An 18,529-nucleotide genomic window follows, 5' to 3' on the forward strand; every position below is an offset into this window, starting at 1 on the left:
ACACAATTACCGTTGTTTTTTAAGATGGGATGGAATCCTGTAACAACAACAACAATCGCTTATTGTCACAAGTCTTCAATGAAGTGCCTGTGAAAAGCCCCTAGTCGCCACATTCCGCCGCCTGTTCGGGGAGGCCGGTACGGGAATTGAACCCGCGCTCCTGGACTTGTTCTGCATCACAAACCAGCTCTCTAGCCCACTGAGCTAGACCGCAGAGCTTGACAAGAGAGGCGAGGTAATGGAGGAGAGTGGCATGGCCATCATACCCCTATTGAGGAAATAATTTGACTTTGGCTAAGGTCATCTTGGTGCTGTTAACAGGACGAAGCAGGACTGGAAAGCTTCAAACAGAGAACTTTGAGAAAGTTAGATTTGAAGTTGAGAGGAAATGGAGTCTTTCAGAACCTGAGAATTGGAATGAAAGTTAGAGATGGGCTGAATGTTGGAAAATATGGGGGGCTATAAGTCTTTTTTTATATATGTAAATTTAGAGTACCCAATTCTTCTATTCCAATTAAGGAGCAATTTAACGTGGCCAATCCACCAATCTGCACATCTTTTTGGGTTGTGGGGGTGAGACCCACAAAGACAAGGGGAGAATGTGCAAATTCCACATGGACAGTGACCCGGGCTGTGATCGAACCTGGGTCCTCGCCGCCATGAGGCAGCAGTGCTAACCACTGCCACCACTGTGCTGCCACCTGCGGTGGGGGGGCGAGAAGTTGAGGGTGGGGCTAATAACAGTGATCTTAAAATGGTGCTTCCTTTCTCCATGCATTTAGGGAGCCAGAGTGAACCAGGAAGAGGAACCAGGAGAAAGGAGGCCCATCACACGGGAGAAATGAATGAAGAATCGGCATGGGAACAGGCTACAGAGTGATAGGAATTGGGGCTTGAGTAGGTGGAAGGCTGGGGAGCAATTAGGAGGTGGGGAGAGGGGAAGTAGAAAAGAATATGGCAGTAGAGATAGCTGTACGGATGGTCTCAATCTCATTTGTTATTCTAATATAACTCTTGATGTCATCAGAGAAATACTAGGGCAGCACGGTGGTGCAGTGGGTTAGTCCTGCTGCCTCACGGTGCCGAGGTCCCAGGTCCGATCCCGGCTCTAGGTCACTATCCGTGTGGAGTTTGCACATTCTGCCCGGGTTTGCGTGGGTTTCGCCCCCACAGCCCAAAGATGTGCAGGGGAGGTGGATTGAACACGCGAAATTGCCCCTTAATTGGAAAAAAATGAATTGGGTACACTAAATTTTTTTTTAAATCAGAGAAATACTACCTTATTCATTTGTAAGTTTGATTAAAAAAACATGAATGATAAAGGAAATTATAAAATAGTCGCAAATGTAAAATGTTTTTTGGTTCCCCTGGGGAAGCAGCATTTAGGATTAATCACATCTCTGCTATAACTATAGAAAATCTTATTGCTTGCTATTCAGTGCATCTAAAATGAATCTTAACAGGACGGGTCATTTTACTGTGTGATAGTTGAAAACTGGATTATCAGCTCTTTACGTGATAGATTCTGCCTGACCAGGCGGCATGGTGGCGCTGTGGTACTACTGCCTCACGGCGCCGAGGACCCGGGTTCGATCCCGGCCCCAGGTCAATGACCTTGTGGAGTCTGCACGTTCTCCCCGTGTCTGTGTGGGTCTCACCCCCACAATACAAAAAAAATGTGCAGGGTAAGTGGATTGGCAATGCTAAATTGCTCCTGAATTGGGAAAAAATAATTGGGTACTCTAATTTTAGGGCGGCACGGTAGCACAGGGGTTAGCACCATTGCTTCACAGCACCAGGGACCCGGGTTCGATTCCCACTTGGGTTACTGTCTGTGCAGAGTCTGCACATTCTCCCTGTGTCTGCATGTGTTTCCTTAGGATGCTCTGGTTTCCTCCCATAAGTCCCAAAAGGTGTGCTTGTTAGGTGAATTGGACATTCTGAATTTTCCCTGTGTACCCGAACAGGCGCCGGAATATTAATGTAAGCCTACTTGTGACACTAACAAAGATTATTACACTAATTTCTGCCAATTCTTAGTATGAGGGTTACTCAATTGCTGCAGAGTACAAAATGACCTAACAAAAATGATTTGTAAAAATGTCCCTTTACAACTATCATACACCATTCCTGTAAACATCAATTGCTTCTCCCATGCATAGCTAATGATTAACTAGCTCTTTTTATTTTACATTTTGGCTAAGCATCGTGATTCCAAATTTGTGTACTGAACTCGGTATAAAAGGGCAACCTTTAGCCAGACTCCAGTATAACAATTTAACCTTTCACTGACACTGTAGTGCATTTGCCCACTAAAATAACACATGAAAGGATTTCACTAAACCAGACCACAGCTATCTAAAATATCTGCACTGTGCATCTCCAGGGCTCTATTACTTTAAGTCTGAGGTGTTTACATATAAATGTATACACACTGTGGGATCTGAGTAGATGTAAAATGTTACTATTCATAAATACTCAACTCCCAGGTTCGATCCCAGCCCCTGGTCACTGTCTGTGTGGAGTTTGCACATTCTCACCCATGTTTGCGTGCGCCTCACTCCCACAACCCAAAGATGTGCAGGTTAGGTGGATTGGCCACTCTAAATTGCCCCTTAATTGGAAAAAAATAATTGGGTACGCTAAATTTAAAAAAATAAATACTCAACTCATAAAAAGGAGTAATTTTTAAAGCACCCTGCTCTGCAGAGGAGGTCTAAACAAAAGAAACATACTTAAACCAATTTTTCCTCATTTCATGACTTAAATGTTAATTTATTTAAACAGCTTCACAGTAAGATAGTGAGAAATATAGTGCAATATGAATCCGTTACAGGATTAAAACGAAATCAAGCTCTCGGAATGCATTTGTAATAATCCTGTTTAACATTTCTCAAAGATCCTTACTGGAATTTTAACTGGTATAAATTACAAATATTTTGATTGTCCAATGGTGCAATGTGCAATTTTTAAAAAAATGCTGATTTGGCTACAGGGCTACATTTCTGATTCTCGGAGTTTAAAAAGAAGCTATTCCTTGGGCAGCACTTGTCAATCGCTGAAAATTCCACAGCCCAGTGATGCACGTTTTATAGTTGTTTAATAACTTCAAATGTACAGCTGCAAATGTCATGAGTTTACTATTATCTGATCAATGGCGTTGGGATCCTTAAGCTTTTAAGGAGAAGGTAATCTCAGGAGAGCGATTAGAAGGGTAAGATTACATATAGAAAGGTGACGTTCAATTTTTAAATTTAAGTAAACCAGATCAAGACACATCTTGAACCACTTATGGCATTGTAATTATTACAAATATTATTTTACTATAATTCTATATATTTATAAAAAACACTATTATTTGCACCATCTTCAACTCACTTATAACTGAGCAAGTATAAACACTCAAACCACAAATGGTACATATAACACAACAGTTATAGTGGGCTTGTCTATTCTCCATTTCACTAGTACTGAGCATAAGGAATCATTGGGATCTGATGAATTGCAAAAGTCCTCATTATGGTAAAATAGCATGTAAAATTGACATTTGAAAATATGCAATTGAGTGTTGTAGTTATTTAATAAGTTATCTGGATAATGGGCAGCACGGTGGCACAGTAGTTAGCATTGCTGCCTCACGGCGCCGGGGTCCCAGGTTCGATCCTGGCTCTGGGTCACTGTCCGTGTGGAGTTTGCACATTCTCTCCGTGTTTACGTGGGTTTCGCCCCCATGGGTGGATTGCCCCTTATTTGGAAAAAATGAATTGGGTACTCTAAATTTTTTTTTAAAGTTATCTGGATAATGTTAAAGTTGGAAAAATATTTTTGGCGCATTTTATTTGGAGACAAATTTATCACCCATCGCAGTGTTAAAATTAAGTTGAATAATAAAAATGTTTTAATGCTCAGGGGTATTATACCATGAAATTCAGAATATAATATTCTGCTTACCAAAGTGGATCTGTGTTGATGTTGGTCTGTTATGGATCTACACAGTTCAAATGTATTTTGGCCAGGAAATTGTGCAGGTTGTGCTTGCTGGTTTCTGTTTGGGGTTCAGAAACATCCAGCATTTTAGGGTTGTTTTACATCTGCAACAGTGTGATAACTGTTTGTGTTCAAGGACCAATTTTAATGTCCTTCAATATATTTTCCTTCTGTCTTAGAACTTATTACTCTTAGCATATCACACAATAATCAAAAGAATTAAGTGGATTAAGTCAGCACCTGGGATATAATTTTTAATTAGCTTTAATAAGTACTCATAGATGTTTTTACTGATGAATAATAGATTCAGAATGCATTCATATCTAATCATCTTCAACGGCTCATATTTAGAAAAACAAATTATCAATAGAATGAGATCATGAATGACTTTTCAATTTCTGGTAGATGTTTCTCTGTCTGCATAGAATTTGATTTTAGTCCAAAGCCAGGTGCAGTCATCCTGTTACACATAATTTTAGCCTTAAATGGAAGGCAAGTGACTGAACTGCACAAGGCATGAACTCATGAACTCTGTGCCAACAGGGCACAGAACAATGGTCACCACATTGCAAAGGACAATTAACCTTTCACACAATGGGGTATTATACAGATGGTACTGAGAATCTTTCGCTATCATGTGTGGCAAGCAATTCCATAGGAAATTGCTATGTTTTTGAATTATCTTTACCGATTTGGCAAGTTGGGAACCCGTTAAAATTAACTGCGTACCATTTAGTTTATTTTAAGTAGCTATTTATTGATATTCATTTGTAAGAGAACTATCATTATTTATTTTTTTTAATTTAGTGTACCCAATTCAGTTTTTCCAATTAAGGGGCAATTTAGCCTGGCCAATCCACCTAGCCTGCACATCTTTTGGGTTGTAGGGGCGAAACCGACGCAAACACGGGGAGAATGTGCAAACTCCACACGGACAGTAACACAGAGCCGGGATCGAACCTGGGACCTCAGCGCCGTGAGGCAGCAAGCCTAACCCACTGCGCCACCGCGCTGTCCTAGAGAATTACCATTATTAATGTTTTTTAAAATTCTTTCATAGAATATGGGCAAGGCCAAGCATTTGTTGTCCATCCCCAATCACCCTTGAACTGAGTGGCCTGAGCGACCATTTCAGAGTTAAGAGTCAACCCCATTGCTGTAGGTCTGTGGGTCACATGTAGACCAGGCCAGGTAAGGAGAGCAGAACCAGATGAATGTTTATGGTAATGGTTCATGGTGATCATTTGACTTATTTTTAATTCCATATTTTTATTGAATTCAAATTCTGTCATGGAATTCGAACCTTAGAGCATTATCCTGTGTCTCTAGATTACCAGTGACAATATCACTATGCCATCACCGTCCCAACACAATCAATGGGATATTCACCATTTGGAGGGAGGGGGAGGGGACATACGGGGTGAAATTCTCCCCCAACGGCGCGATGTCCGCCGACTGGCGCAAAAAACGGCGCCAATCAGACGGGCATCGCGCCGCCCCAAAGGTGCGGAATGCATTGAGGGGCTAGGCCGACGCCGGAGGGATTTCCGCCCCGCCAGCTGGCGGAAATGGCATTTGGTGCCCCACCAGCTGGCGTGGAAATGTGGCGCATGCGCGGGAGCGTCAGCGGCCGCCGACAGTTTCCCGCGCATGCGCAGTGGGGAGTCTCTTCCGCCTCCGCCATGGTGGAGGCCGTGGCGGAGGCGGAAGGGAAAGAGTGCCCCCACGGCACAGGCCCGCCCGCGGATCGGTGGGCCCCGATCGCGGGCCAGGCCACCGTGGGGGCACCCCCCGGGGTCAGATCGCCCCGTGCCCCCCCCAGGACGCCGGAGCCCGCCCACGCCGCCTGGTCCCGCCGGTAAATACCAGCTTTGATTTACGCCGGCGGGACAGGCAATTTCTGGGCGGGACTTCGGCCCATCCGGGCCGGAGAATTGAGCAGGGGGTCCCGCCAACCGGCGCGGCCCGATTCCCACCCACGCCCAATCTCCGGTACCGGAGACTTCGGCGGGGTCGGGAGCGGGATTCACGGCGGCCAACGGCCATTCTCCGACCCGGCGGGGGGTCGGAGAATGATGCTACTGTTCTGTTAACATTTTTAATGAGTTTTCAAGGTAATTCATTCCAATGTTTCTAACATTTTGGTCTAGTAATCTTCAGTAAGACAGAGCATGCAGCATTGCGTATGGAAAGGCCGATGGCCTTATAGAAAGTGTATTTGTTGCCTTCTCACTTGACTTCCTCATTCACTCAGTCATCACGTGAATCTGGTGGTGCAGTGCACTATCACTCATCTGCTACCACTTATATTTCCACTACCTACTAATTCTGGGTCCATATCCTCTTTTTCAAATTCCATTAGACACCTGAGGCCTTGCTACAGCAGACAAGGTGGAGGATCCTCTTGAGGATGGGCAGTCACTTGGTCCCACACTTCAAAACACCAATGCACAATTCATCACCCTATTATCTATAGATACTGATTTGAGGGAGCTGAAATGGATGAATTACTCAGCAACAGTGAACAGGAGCAAGTGCAAGTGGAAAGGATACCCCCGCAGCAGGTCACTGGAAGATAAGGTTCACCATCGCTCTGCTGAAGCGGACACATAGACACATACATAGAAAATAGAAGAAGGAAGAGACCATTCAGCCTCTGGGGCCCGCTCCGCCATTCATTATGATCATGGCTGATCACCACGTTCAATACCCTGATCCCAACTTCCCCCCATATCCCTTGATTCCTTTAGCTCCAAGAGCTTTATCCAATTGCTTCTTGAAATTAGCCAACATTTTGGCCTCAACTACATTCTGTGGTAGTGAATTCCACAGATTCACCACCCTCTGGGTGAAGAAATTTCTCCTCACCTCAGTCCTAAAAGGTTTGCCACTTATTCTCAAACTGTGACCCCTAGTTCTGGACACCCCCACCATCAGGAACATTCTTTCTGAATTACCCTGTCTTATCCTGTTAGAATTTTATAAGTTTCTATGCAATCCCATCTAACTCAGTTGACTCCAATGAATATGATCCTAACCAACTTAGTCTCTCCTCATATGACAGTCCCACCATCCCAGGAATCAGCCTGGTAAACCTTTGCTGCACTCACTCCATAGCAAAAACACCCTTCCTTAGATAAGGACACCAAAACTACACACCATACTCAAGATGTGGCCTCACCAATGCCCTGTACAATTACAGTAAAACATCTCTCTTTTTCTCCATTTATTCCAAATTTTCCTTCCTATCTGCTGACCAGCTTTCTATCCATCTCAAGACACTACCTGCAATCCCATGCGCTTTAACTTTACATAGTGATTTGCTTTGTGAGACCTTGTCGAAAGCCTTCTGACAGTCTAAATAAACCACATCCACCGGTTTTCCCTGGTCAACACTACTTGTTACACCTTCAAATAATTCTAGTAGATTTGTCAAGCATGATTTTCCTTTCATAAAACCATGGTGTCTTTGTCTGATTACACCACTGCTTTCCAAATGCGGTGCTATGAAATCCTTGAGAAAGGACTCTTGTAACTTACCTGCTACCGACGTTAGGCTTACTGGTCAATAGTTTCCTGTTTTCTCTCTACCTCCTCTTTGAAAAGCAAGGGGCGGGATTCTCTGATCCTGTGGCTAAGTGTTGACGCCGTCATAAACGCTGTCGCGTTTCTCGACGGCGTCAACATGGCCTTAGGAGCAGCAATTCTGACCCCTACAGAGGGCCAGCAAGGCACTGGAGTGACCCACGCCACTCCAGCTGCCGATCCCCGGCGTCAAACGGGCGCTGCGGGTCTGCGCATGCGCAGTGGGGCTGGCGCCAATGCGTGAATGCACAGTGGGACCGGCACCAATGCGCGCATGTGCAGTGGCTCTCTTCTCCCCGCCGGCCCCAACGCAACATGGCATAGGGCTACAGGGGCCGGCGCGGAACAAAAGAGGCCCCCAGCCCGAGAGGCCGGCCCACCGATTGGTAGGCCCCGATCACGGGCCAGGCCGCAGCGGAGGACACCCCCCCCCCCCCCGGGGTAGGACCCCCCTCCCCTCCCCCACCAGGCCGCCCCCGGATGTATCCACGCCGAGGTCCCGCCGGGTAAGAGCAGGTGTGAAAGGCGCCGGCGGGATCCAGCTTTTTTTTGTGTGGCCGCTCAGCCCATCCTGGGCCAAGAATCGCCAGGTGGGGGGCCCGTAGAGCGACCCCCGACCGGCGCCGCGCTGACCGCGCCGGTGACAATGCTCCCTCCCCGGAGAATCGGTCGACCGGCGTCGGGGCGGCGTGCCACGATTCGCGCCCATCCCGGTGATTCTCCGGCCCGGCCCTGGGGTGTGAGAATCTCGCCCAGTTTTATATTAGTGACCCTCTAATCTGTAGGAACCATTCCAGAATCCAAAGAATTTTGGAAAATCACCACCAATGGATCGACTATTTCTAGGGCCACTTCCTTAAGAACTCTGGGTTGAAGATTATTAGGCCTTCAATCTCAATAATTTCCACAAAACCATATCTTTACTAATACTAATTTCCTTCAGCTCCTCACTGGAACTTGTGTTTCTCAGAACTTCAGGTACTTTACGCCTTCCTTTGTGAAGACAGAAGCAAAGTATGATTTTAATTCCTCAGCCATTTCTTTGTTCCCGATTATAAATTCCCTTGATTCTGACTATAAGGGGCCTAAATTCATTTTTGGCAATCTTTTTCTCTTTACATACCTACAGAAACTTTTACAATCAGTTTTTATGTTCCTTGCTAGCTTACTTTGATATTGTATTTTCCCCTTCTTAATCAATCCCTTGAACCACCTTTGCTGAGTTTCAAACTGTTCCCAATCCTCAAGCCTATTGCTTTGTCTTGCTAATTTGTATGCCTCTTCTTTGAACCTAATATTACCTCTAATTTCTCTTGTATGCCATGGTTTGGCCAGAGTTCCCTTTCTGCTCTTGCACCAAATAGGAATAAACAACTCTTGGAGTTCACCTATTCGTTACTTGAATGCCTGGCATTGCCCGTCCATTGTCCTTCCTTTTAGTAATGTTTCCCAGTTTGGCAAAGCCAGCTCATGCCTCATACCATCATAGTTACCTTTATTGAGGTTCAGACCTTAGAATCAACTACCTAACTATTCACCTTGATAAAGAATTCTATCATATTATGGTCACTCATCCCCAAGGGTTCTCTCACAACCTGATTGCCAACTACTCCTTTCTCATGCAGATAAAATTGTGATAGGCTGTTCCCTTGTTGGTTCCTGAACGTATTGGTCCAGAAAACCATCCCATATGCACTCCAGAAGTTCTTCCTCTAATGTACCGGGACTAATTTGACTCACTCAAATTATATGCAGATTAATGTCACCCATAATCACAGATGTTCCTTTATCACACGCACCTCTGGTTTCCTGTCTAATGCTACAGGTGGAGAGTGAGACCTTTAAATGACAGGTTGCCAGATTCTCCATTCTTGAGACTAAGTGTTGATGCCGGAGCAGGATTAGTGGAGACTCTACGACAGCAAAACTGGTGCCACACCTGGATCAATTCACCGACCGTTGAGGGGCTAGCACTGGCGCCACGTGGAACACGATTGATTCCAATGGAAAAGGTTGTTCGATTTGTCAGGGTCGGGATTGGCACTCGAGAGGCTGACAAGCTGCAGCCATATATTAGTACTTCACTTCCCACATACACTCATCCCAGCCAACAAGGTGGCACTGGTTGCTCTGGAGCGCGCCCATCCCATTGATGGGTTAGCTGAGGCCAGAGGGTACCTAGGGTGGTGGCCCAGAGGGGCACCCATACAACCCATGGCACTGAGTTCACAGTGGGCAGTCAGCATAGTGCATGTCTGCCTGGCAGGCTTCAGCAGCAGGGTTCCATGCCTGGCCACCCCCCGTTACTCCCCTCGGCCCAGGCAGAAGCCCACCGGCCAGCTGCACAACTCTCAGCATACAATGGCGATGCTGGACACTTTCAGTACCCCCTCTCTCCTCGTCAACAGCCATGGCGCCTGTTTCATGATCTTCAAAAGCGCAAGTGAATTCCTCCCAGTGGAGACCGAGGATCGCATAGGCTCTAGAGACTACCAAGTCAGGCCTGCTAATATGCCAACGACATTTACTGTGCGTGCGGAGTGGAACGCATTGACGCTGCTGTCGAGGAACAGGACAATTGCGATTTGGCGTGAACCCAGCGCCCTCCACGATTTTGGCGTCAAAACCAATTCTTCCCCCAATCGGTTTCATGATTCTGGTGTTGGCTGATGGGAGAATCCCGCCCAGGATTTCCCACCACATTCCCAATACATTGGGTCCCCTGCCAGGGCATTTCGGCAGTACAATGGAGAATATGGAGAACTTGTGTGGGGTTCTGACATGGCATTGAGACTCTGTAGTCATTCATGGAATTTTCAGTCACTTCAATGAACAGTCCATCCTAGCAGTCAGCCTGCTGTAAGAGAACAGACATTCATACGGGGCAAGAACACCGATTGACTAGATAAAGGGCCACTGAGAAATCGGACAGCTAGATCTCTGTGGTGTTGGCAATGTTGTACTCAAAAATGTCACAATGTCGCTACCAAATTGATGCCTAAAAGCAGGGTGGGATTGAGGATTAAATCCAATGTATCTATTTTTGTTTCTTTCCACTTCCCTGAATGCACTTCTGTTAATTTCTCACTACTGGTTTAAATGCTATCGAGAGAGATGGAGGGCCTATGAGGGTATCTACGTTTAGCTCAGTTGGCTGAACAGTTGGCTGTGATGCAGAGTGAGACCAATAGCGCTGGTTCAATTCTTGCCCTGCCTTCTCAACCTGATCCTCATTTTAAATCACGACCAATCAGCTCTCTCCCCAAAGGGAAAGGAGCCTATGGTCATCTGGGACTATGACAACTTTACCTGACCTTTATCTATGCCCATTTGAAAGGAGAGGTGTATCTCTAAATTGAGGGTGAGAGTGGAAGAATGCATTTGTGAACTTGGCAGGAGAGAGATTAGCTGAAGGAAACAGCTCCATGAATGGATTAAGCTAATAAAAATGTTTAAGATGAAACATCATCCCTTTCTCCCCAATATTGTTGCATTAAATGTTTATGAATCATGAAATAAAAGTGTCCCTAGCTTAAAAAGGAGATACAATTTTTGAAGAAAATTGTTAAGATTTACCTGATGGGTGCAGGAGAGGTAGGGAATACCATGTGAAAGAACCATGTACAATTTTGTTTGTCTATGTCTTTGATATCATCCTTGCCCTACTGTTCGTTACTATGTTTATCATTAAACTTTACACAGAGAGCATTTCATGTCTCAGAAAAGAGAAATTATAGAATAAACAGATGTGAATCATGTCATGTCATTGTTCTATAATGCCAAAACGTAATGCATGTTCAATACTTTTGCGGGTTTCATGAATTTCACACTGTATCTAACTTTGAATGAAGGTGCACCATGCTGGAGTCCCATGATACTGCAAATGCCTTGTGGGAATTATTTGATTCATGTCTTGCACTAAAACAATGTTTTGAAAAAAATATGAAACAGTGGCCCATGTATTATTCCACACATCTCGGTACAGAAACCCCCACGTCTAGAGGAGTATAAAGCCAGCACTAAATGTATAACTTTTTCAAATTTAAAATTGGTTTCTTTTGACTTCTTTTTAAGTCTGTCACTCAATTTGTTTATCAATCAATCTGTGTGCAACGTTTTGCCTTCAAGCACATAATATGCAAGTTACATTCTGTGAAATAAGTCTGGGGAATCCAAATGATTTCTACAGAATTTGACAAGCGATAAGACTTGTTTATATTCGAATCCAGCATGGTTAGTGATTCAGCATAAATTTGCAACAATTGAACCAATAGTGGTCCAAAACTTTGGTTTTTGCTTTGACTCTCAAACAAAGTACACATGAAATATGCTTTTGAAAACTATTCCTGCTTTTAAGCTGACATGGATTTGTTTATCTCTTAAACCCATTGACAATTGGAATGTTCCACGTTTAAGGTATTCTTCAAATAGGCACAAAACACTGATGTTCACTTTGCCTCACAAAATAAACTTTGTAAAGCACATTTTGTTTATTTAAGAGGAAAGTTGTGAGAAAGTATTGTGATTTTTAAAGCTGAACACCTCTGAACATGAGCAACTGATCACGCACACAGACCTAGACACATGCACACAGTAAAGAACTATTCCACCCCCACCCCCACCCTGTCATGGGCTACCTCCTCTATGGTCCAGCCTGCATTTTGCCACCATAACTCACATCAAACCCACTGCAACCAGACAGTTTTGAATTTCAGTTAGGACCCGAGCGACCTGTTAATGAAACTGCAGAAGGGTAAAAACTCACAGTGTTGAGTTATGCCTGGTGTTGCAAGCAGACTCGGAGTCAAAATGCTTCAAGCGTTAACATAATTGCAAGAATGTGAAAAATGAAGCATCAGGCTCCTGAACAAAGCAGAAAGTCAAAGCCGAGCCTCGCACAAAGCAGATCTGGAGAAGATGGCCTCCTTTCACTATTTAATCAACCCCATTCTCTGTTGTCTCTATAATTTTTTAACGTATTAAAAAAACTGCAATTAACTTTTAAAAAATACACTCGGTATTCGATAAGTGACATTCACTAGCTTTCCATGTTAAAATATGATCTGTGGCATCTATGAAATGCACTACGCTCAGCCCAGAAGACAGTCAATAAGTGCTCAGCAGATTGCAGGTCACTTGAACTTATGCATATAAAATAATCAATACTTCTCAAAGAATAGGTTTTCAGGATCTTCAAAAATGACAGAGGAAACAAATGTATAGCACCCATAAATACCAACACGATAGGATTTTTTAAAATCGCAGCTTTCAAACTTAATTCAATTAAAACCATGGTTTTACTTTATGATGGTGGTATAGTTGTACAGTATTCATGAGTTTCAACATCACAATGATATCACCTAATACTACAATAATTTGTGTAACAAACTGGAATCATTGCCAAAAGCAATCTGGATATCTCTGAAAAATGGATAAATGTCGCAAAACATATAATACACTGTGGTTTCTATCACCCAAATATACTGGATTTATGGTTTGGAAAAATATTATTCATATTAAAAGGCAAAAGTCTGTACCACTTGTTATGTAATCAGTTACTACTGCATTCATATTAACTACTATAACATTTTCTTCATGCAACCTATGTCACTGACTTTTTGTTTAAAAGAGTTGTTTTCACTGACAGTTTTTTCTGTGATTCTGCAACCACCCGCTGACACGTATTTACTTTATGGCATTTGCAGTCAGATCAGGGAAAGGTGGGGTTTGTTCAGTCATGCCTGCCTTTGAGTGAGGAAAGAATTAACCTCTTACCTTGCTCGCTGCTGTTATCCCCACTTTGGGAAGCATGGCCCCCACTGGAGGGTCCTGGTGTGCCGGCAGAGTGCGTTGACGTTGCATCATCATGGTCTCTGTTCCAAGATGATGGATTCTGATATGAAGATTCGTGCCCCCAAGGATTTTTTTCCAGTTAGTATTTCCAAACCGAGTGAAGAACACAGAAAACAAGAAAGGGAAATAAATTAACACAAAATTATATGGGGAAGCAAATAATTCCCAACTGGCATTTGTTTTCTCAATATCTTCCTACACGTTTAGCAATAGTTGCTCAAAGAATATTGAAAAGAGTCCTGCGCTGAAAGTTAGACCGGGCCTTTAAGATCTAATCTCTGTAAGGAACAATATTCGGTTATAAAAATTTGCCATAAGTTATCTAATCTTTACTGCTAAATTAAAAGGCATGGATGGTATTAGGGTCTCCAGTGAAGGCACATACATGTTTACTTTTGCTTGTTTTACTGCAGTTCTTTGTAAAAAGAATTTTAGAGTACCCAATCATTTTTTCCAATCATGGGGCAATTTAGCGTGGCTAATCCACCTACCCTGCACATCTTTGGGTTGTGGGGGCGAAACCCACACAAACATGGGGAGAATGTGCAAACTCCACACAGACAGTGACCCCCGAGCCGGGATCGGACCTCGGCGCCGTGAGGCAGCAATGCTAATCACTGCGCCACCGTACTGCCTGTTTTACTGCAGTTCTTTTCTCCTTTGAGAACGGAAGTTATAAAGTTTGTAGTCAAACGAATAAATGCGTAAGATTGAAAGTTACAGCTTATGGCTGCAATGCAGAATGTTTTCTCCTCCTGGTTCCCCTCCCCTTTCCTGATCTTTCCCAATACCCTGCCGCTACTTAAGGGAAAACAGGATTTCTACTGTACAGGAAAGGCTTTATCAGCACCACATGAAGGCAGGGAAGAGATGGAATTTCCTCTCACAGAGGAAAAAAAAGAAAAGGGACACGTGAAACAGATCAGCCTTTGGGCTAGATTTATAATACTCGACACCTGCATGCTATCATTGCTGCCAAACAGACAGTTTGGCTTGCGAGGCGCCCAATGTGTCAACTCACAACAATATTGGGTTGGAAAATTAAAATAAATCAGCAAACCCATTGAAATGATAAAAATATAAACATTTTAACTTTCAAAAAAATCAAGACACTGTTAGAGGTATTAACAACACCAAACCAAGTACAGAAACAGAAGACAAATTTACACAAATCAACAGTTTTACCATTGTGTGGTTGATTGAAGCAATATAAACCAGATGAATTTGCGAAGGATGAATGTTGACTAGACACAGAACACCTCTACTGCAATAACAAATTAGTAGAGACTAAAATAAAAGCAGAACCACCGCAACGCAGAGATGCGGCAACCTCTGCCTGGGTTCTGAGTTGGTGCCTACGAGTGTCCCTTTTATCTCTAAGCCGGGAAACCACTCAAATAGCTTCAAGCTGAAGGTAAACAGTAGGCAGAGGCTCTTCAACCCGCTGCAGCCTCTTAGCGTCAGCTGTTTGCCGGATGGTAACCAGATAAAGAGCTAAAAGAATTAAATGAAAAAGAGGAGAAACAATAGCTCCACGTGAAATTTGTCCACTAACAACGCAGAGCTGGAACCTTCCTATAGAAACAAGACAAATGCAACACATTTACCTAGATGATGATTTAAAGGACACATAAAGTCTGGTTAATTTTATGCACTACAAGCTCTTTTAAGTTGTCCATTGCGAGAGCTCCCCTCCTCATATATAAAATTTATATTAATTACCCAGTAACACCTCTTCTGGCAAAATGTCAGCAAAAGCCCATCATAATGTTTTTTAAAAATTAATATAGTTATTTTCCTGGATTAGGTTACTGGATGCAAGGGAAGAAAAATAGTTCAATTTCCTCTAATAATGAGAAATGCTCATTTCAGAATAGGTAACTCCACACATAAGTCTGAGCTGCATCCTTACTATCAATGAGCACCCATTCCCTTTTGCTTCAATACATGGTAGTAATAGTTGCCTTGATACAACATACAACATATAATCTAAAGGTGTACAGTTCACATGCAGCATCAACAAATAGCAGACAAGCATGACACCCCCAACTCATTCCTAATTGAGTTAAAAAGCAGAGTTAAACAGAGAAAGCCTTGCCAAAGAGTGAGTGCAGCACAATAATAGGAGCACAAAAATAGATACAAGAAGCTAGGTCTCCAGGGGCAGTATTTTCTATTTGCTGGTCTACAGACTCACAGCTGATAATGCAAGTTGTAATTAATATAAAAGCAGGAGACAATATGGACAAAGCTTGTACTAGCTGGGCCACAGGAGAACACTTTGCCACTATACAGTCTCTCTCATTTACACACGTTATCTTCCATGGCAAATACAGTTGTGCCACTGCTTTTTTTCCTTCAGAACCAGATATTGGTTCAGCACTGTCATTGAATTTTTCTGAAGGAAAATGGGAAAGGAAGGGGAGGATACATGAGAGAGAGGAAGCAAGGCAGAGATTGAAAGAGAGAGAGAGAGGAGTGACAAAGTTTCAGGCCAAGTTCTTTTAAAAATTCCTGTTGGGCCTTTGTCAGTGCAGCGTATGCATCTCAGTGAAAATCATAAAGACTTGTAGCTGCTGCACTTTCTATCTCTGTCAATATGTCTGCATCATTTGCCAATTTTCCTAATGGGGCAGAACCAGACTCATCCACATTTTATCAGACTGTGTTTCCTTTACTCTGATATTGGAGCCTACACTTTCCAATATATATTTCCTTTCTAATACTGATATAGCACAATCAGGAATTTTGTCTGACTATTTAAACTCCATATTTGATAAATTCTTATTTAATGCTGTTTTTGGAAAGCACATTGTTTTTATCAAACTACTGGACAATTCAAAGTAATAGGATGCAAGAATGCATTGGAAAAATATTAACCCCATGTTTAACTGTACGGTGTAACATATACACTGCAGACAGCATACAGTGATTTCTTTTAATAACTGGTGGCAATCCTTCCAAAATAAAAATCGACTTCAAAATACAAGATAAAAAGAAATGAGGTCCTAAACTATAAAACAGAACTATGTTGTGCATCGTATTTTCATCAAATATATAATTATGAGGCAACAGTAGATGTACAGAAACTGACAAAAGGAAAATACATCAGTCTGTAAATCATTTTCAATCTCATGTGAATTATTTGATAATGAATTAGCATAATACACATAGTACTATTAACAACTTGTCCCTAAATTATTATATGTAGTTTATATCTAACAACAATAATCTCCAGCCAATAAAATATTGGCAGTGCAATACTATAGTAAAATCATCTACGGCACAAACATTCAAGCTTACAAATGTTATCTATGTTGCCTTTTCACTTGAAACATAATGCCAGTGCGGTGCCCATAAACCCATTAATAATGGTAAGGAAAGTTAAAAGTGAACTTTGGTATGCACAATATATTACAAAGAACAATTAGCTGGCAATCATTTTAAGACAGTAATTCAATCTCGGGATTCTCACAATACTCATGACCTGTTCAAGCTTTGCTCTGGTGTTTATGATGTCATCATAACTATGTGATAGAATTACTGCCGTATATCACTATGCCAGCCATTTATTACCATCTGTATTTTATTTTGGGGGCGAGGGAGAACGGTTATTAGCAAATAACAATTCTTTCCTCTCAGCTTCATTCATTGCTTAAAATGTTACCAAAATTAATAGATTGGCAAAAATCAAGGGTAGTTGAAATTCTAGTCTGCAGATCAATATTCTTTCAAAATTCTGCTCAACTACTTTATCCTAATTTAACCGACTGACACTTCTAACTTATCAAGAGCAAAGCAGGTAAAAGTTTTACTGTATAGATCAGTTCCGATTTGAACAACATGCAACAACAAATAGCAATATTCTCCTTGCCCAATAAGCACTTAGCTTTTGTAGTTGTTAGTATTTACGGTTTAAAGAAAGTTAAAATAGTTATGAATGAAATCTAGCTTGCAGTTTTATAAATGAAAAAAAACATTATATTATTTTTCTTTTTGACATTATATTACACTGCCACACTCGCCCAATAAATTATATAAATTTGGGCATTTTGAACCTAGCTGGACGTGAAAATGGTCTCCTGAAATTGCAGCTGCCCCTTCTGCAGAGCACTTTTTGCTGACTATTAAATAGTTCTGCTTCAGCCCTTGAATGCAAACCTGTTTTACCTTACTCAAAGCTATAGCAACAAAACTGAACTGCAACTTGATTGGTTTGGACTTTTGCACAGGGAAAGTTAAACTACATTATTACAAATTCTGCATTATCCATTGCATTCACCCTGAACTCTTTGATATTAGTATATTCTAAACGGCTCAGGAATTGAAATGCAGATACAAAATTATAAACCTACATCTTTCTTTTACAAGTAACCATGGAACAAACCTTCCTTTACAGGTGATTTGTTACATGTCTCCTATTTATCAGCACTACAATAAGCATTCATGAGCTGAATAATGTGGAACTCATGATCATGCTAGGCAGTGAAAACTATTACATTCACAGTTAAAACGCTCAGGGAAAAACCATTTGCTTCACTTTTGTCTACAGTGAGAGCAGCAGCAATGGTTTAAGCATAGCCTAAACTGAACTCCCACTGCTTAAAACCAGAGTTAGCTCCAATTCCGACACAATATAGGCAGCTGCTGCCATAGGACACTAATAGCCGAAGCAACATGGTTTCCTTGAACAAGGCTCGGCAACTATTTTTCTTCATTCTGTCATTTCACAAGCGACAAACAGCCGGGCAAGTTTGCTATTTCTATCTATACCAATGGTATCTCTGTCAACAGTGTAAGCAACTTGGGAAGAATATGCACTGGCAAACTTTCAAAGGAATGCTACCATGCAACAGATGATTTCATGCAAAACGGATTAAGTGCGTCAAGATATGCATGATCATCATCAACTCACAAGAGATTTTCATCAGTTTTTCACTTTTTAAAAACAGTTTCTAGAACTAATAATTAGCAAGTTTGCCAGAAGGATAAAGTTAGCGAAACTGGGTCTTTCGATGTTCTTTACTTACGGTGAAAAACAAATTTCTCATTTGATTACATGTTCATGTTATTTGAACATGCACATAAAAGTGTTAAACAAATT

General features: G+C 42.2%; 1 protein-coding gene across 14 annotated transcripts in view; it reads right to left on the reverse strand.

The window, feature by feature from the left end:
• The window catches only part of meis2a (Meis homeobox 2a), a 163,608-nt gene that overhangs the window by 130,088 nt on the left and 14,991 nt on the right, over positions 1 to 18,529 (reverse strand). For all 14 annotated transcript variants that reach the window (XM_072484644.1, XM_072484621.1, XM_072484654.1 and 11 more), the window contains exon 7: positions 13,348 to 13,465. In XM_072484644.1, coding sequence (XP_072340745.1) covers positions 13,348 to 13,465 — 118 coding nt within the window. The remainder of the gene's footprint in view (positions 1 to 13,347; positions 13,466 to 18,529) is intronic.

This window comes from Scyliorhinus torazame, chromosome 2 (assembly GCF_047496885.1).
Source record: "Scyliorhinus torazame isolate Kashiwa2021f chromosome 2, sScyTor2.1, whole genome shotgun sequence".
NCBI lineage: Eukaryota > Metazoa > Chordata > Chondrichthyes > Carcharhiniformes > Scyliorhinidae > Scyliorhinus > Scyliorhinus torazame.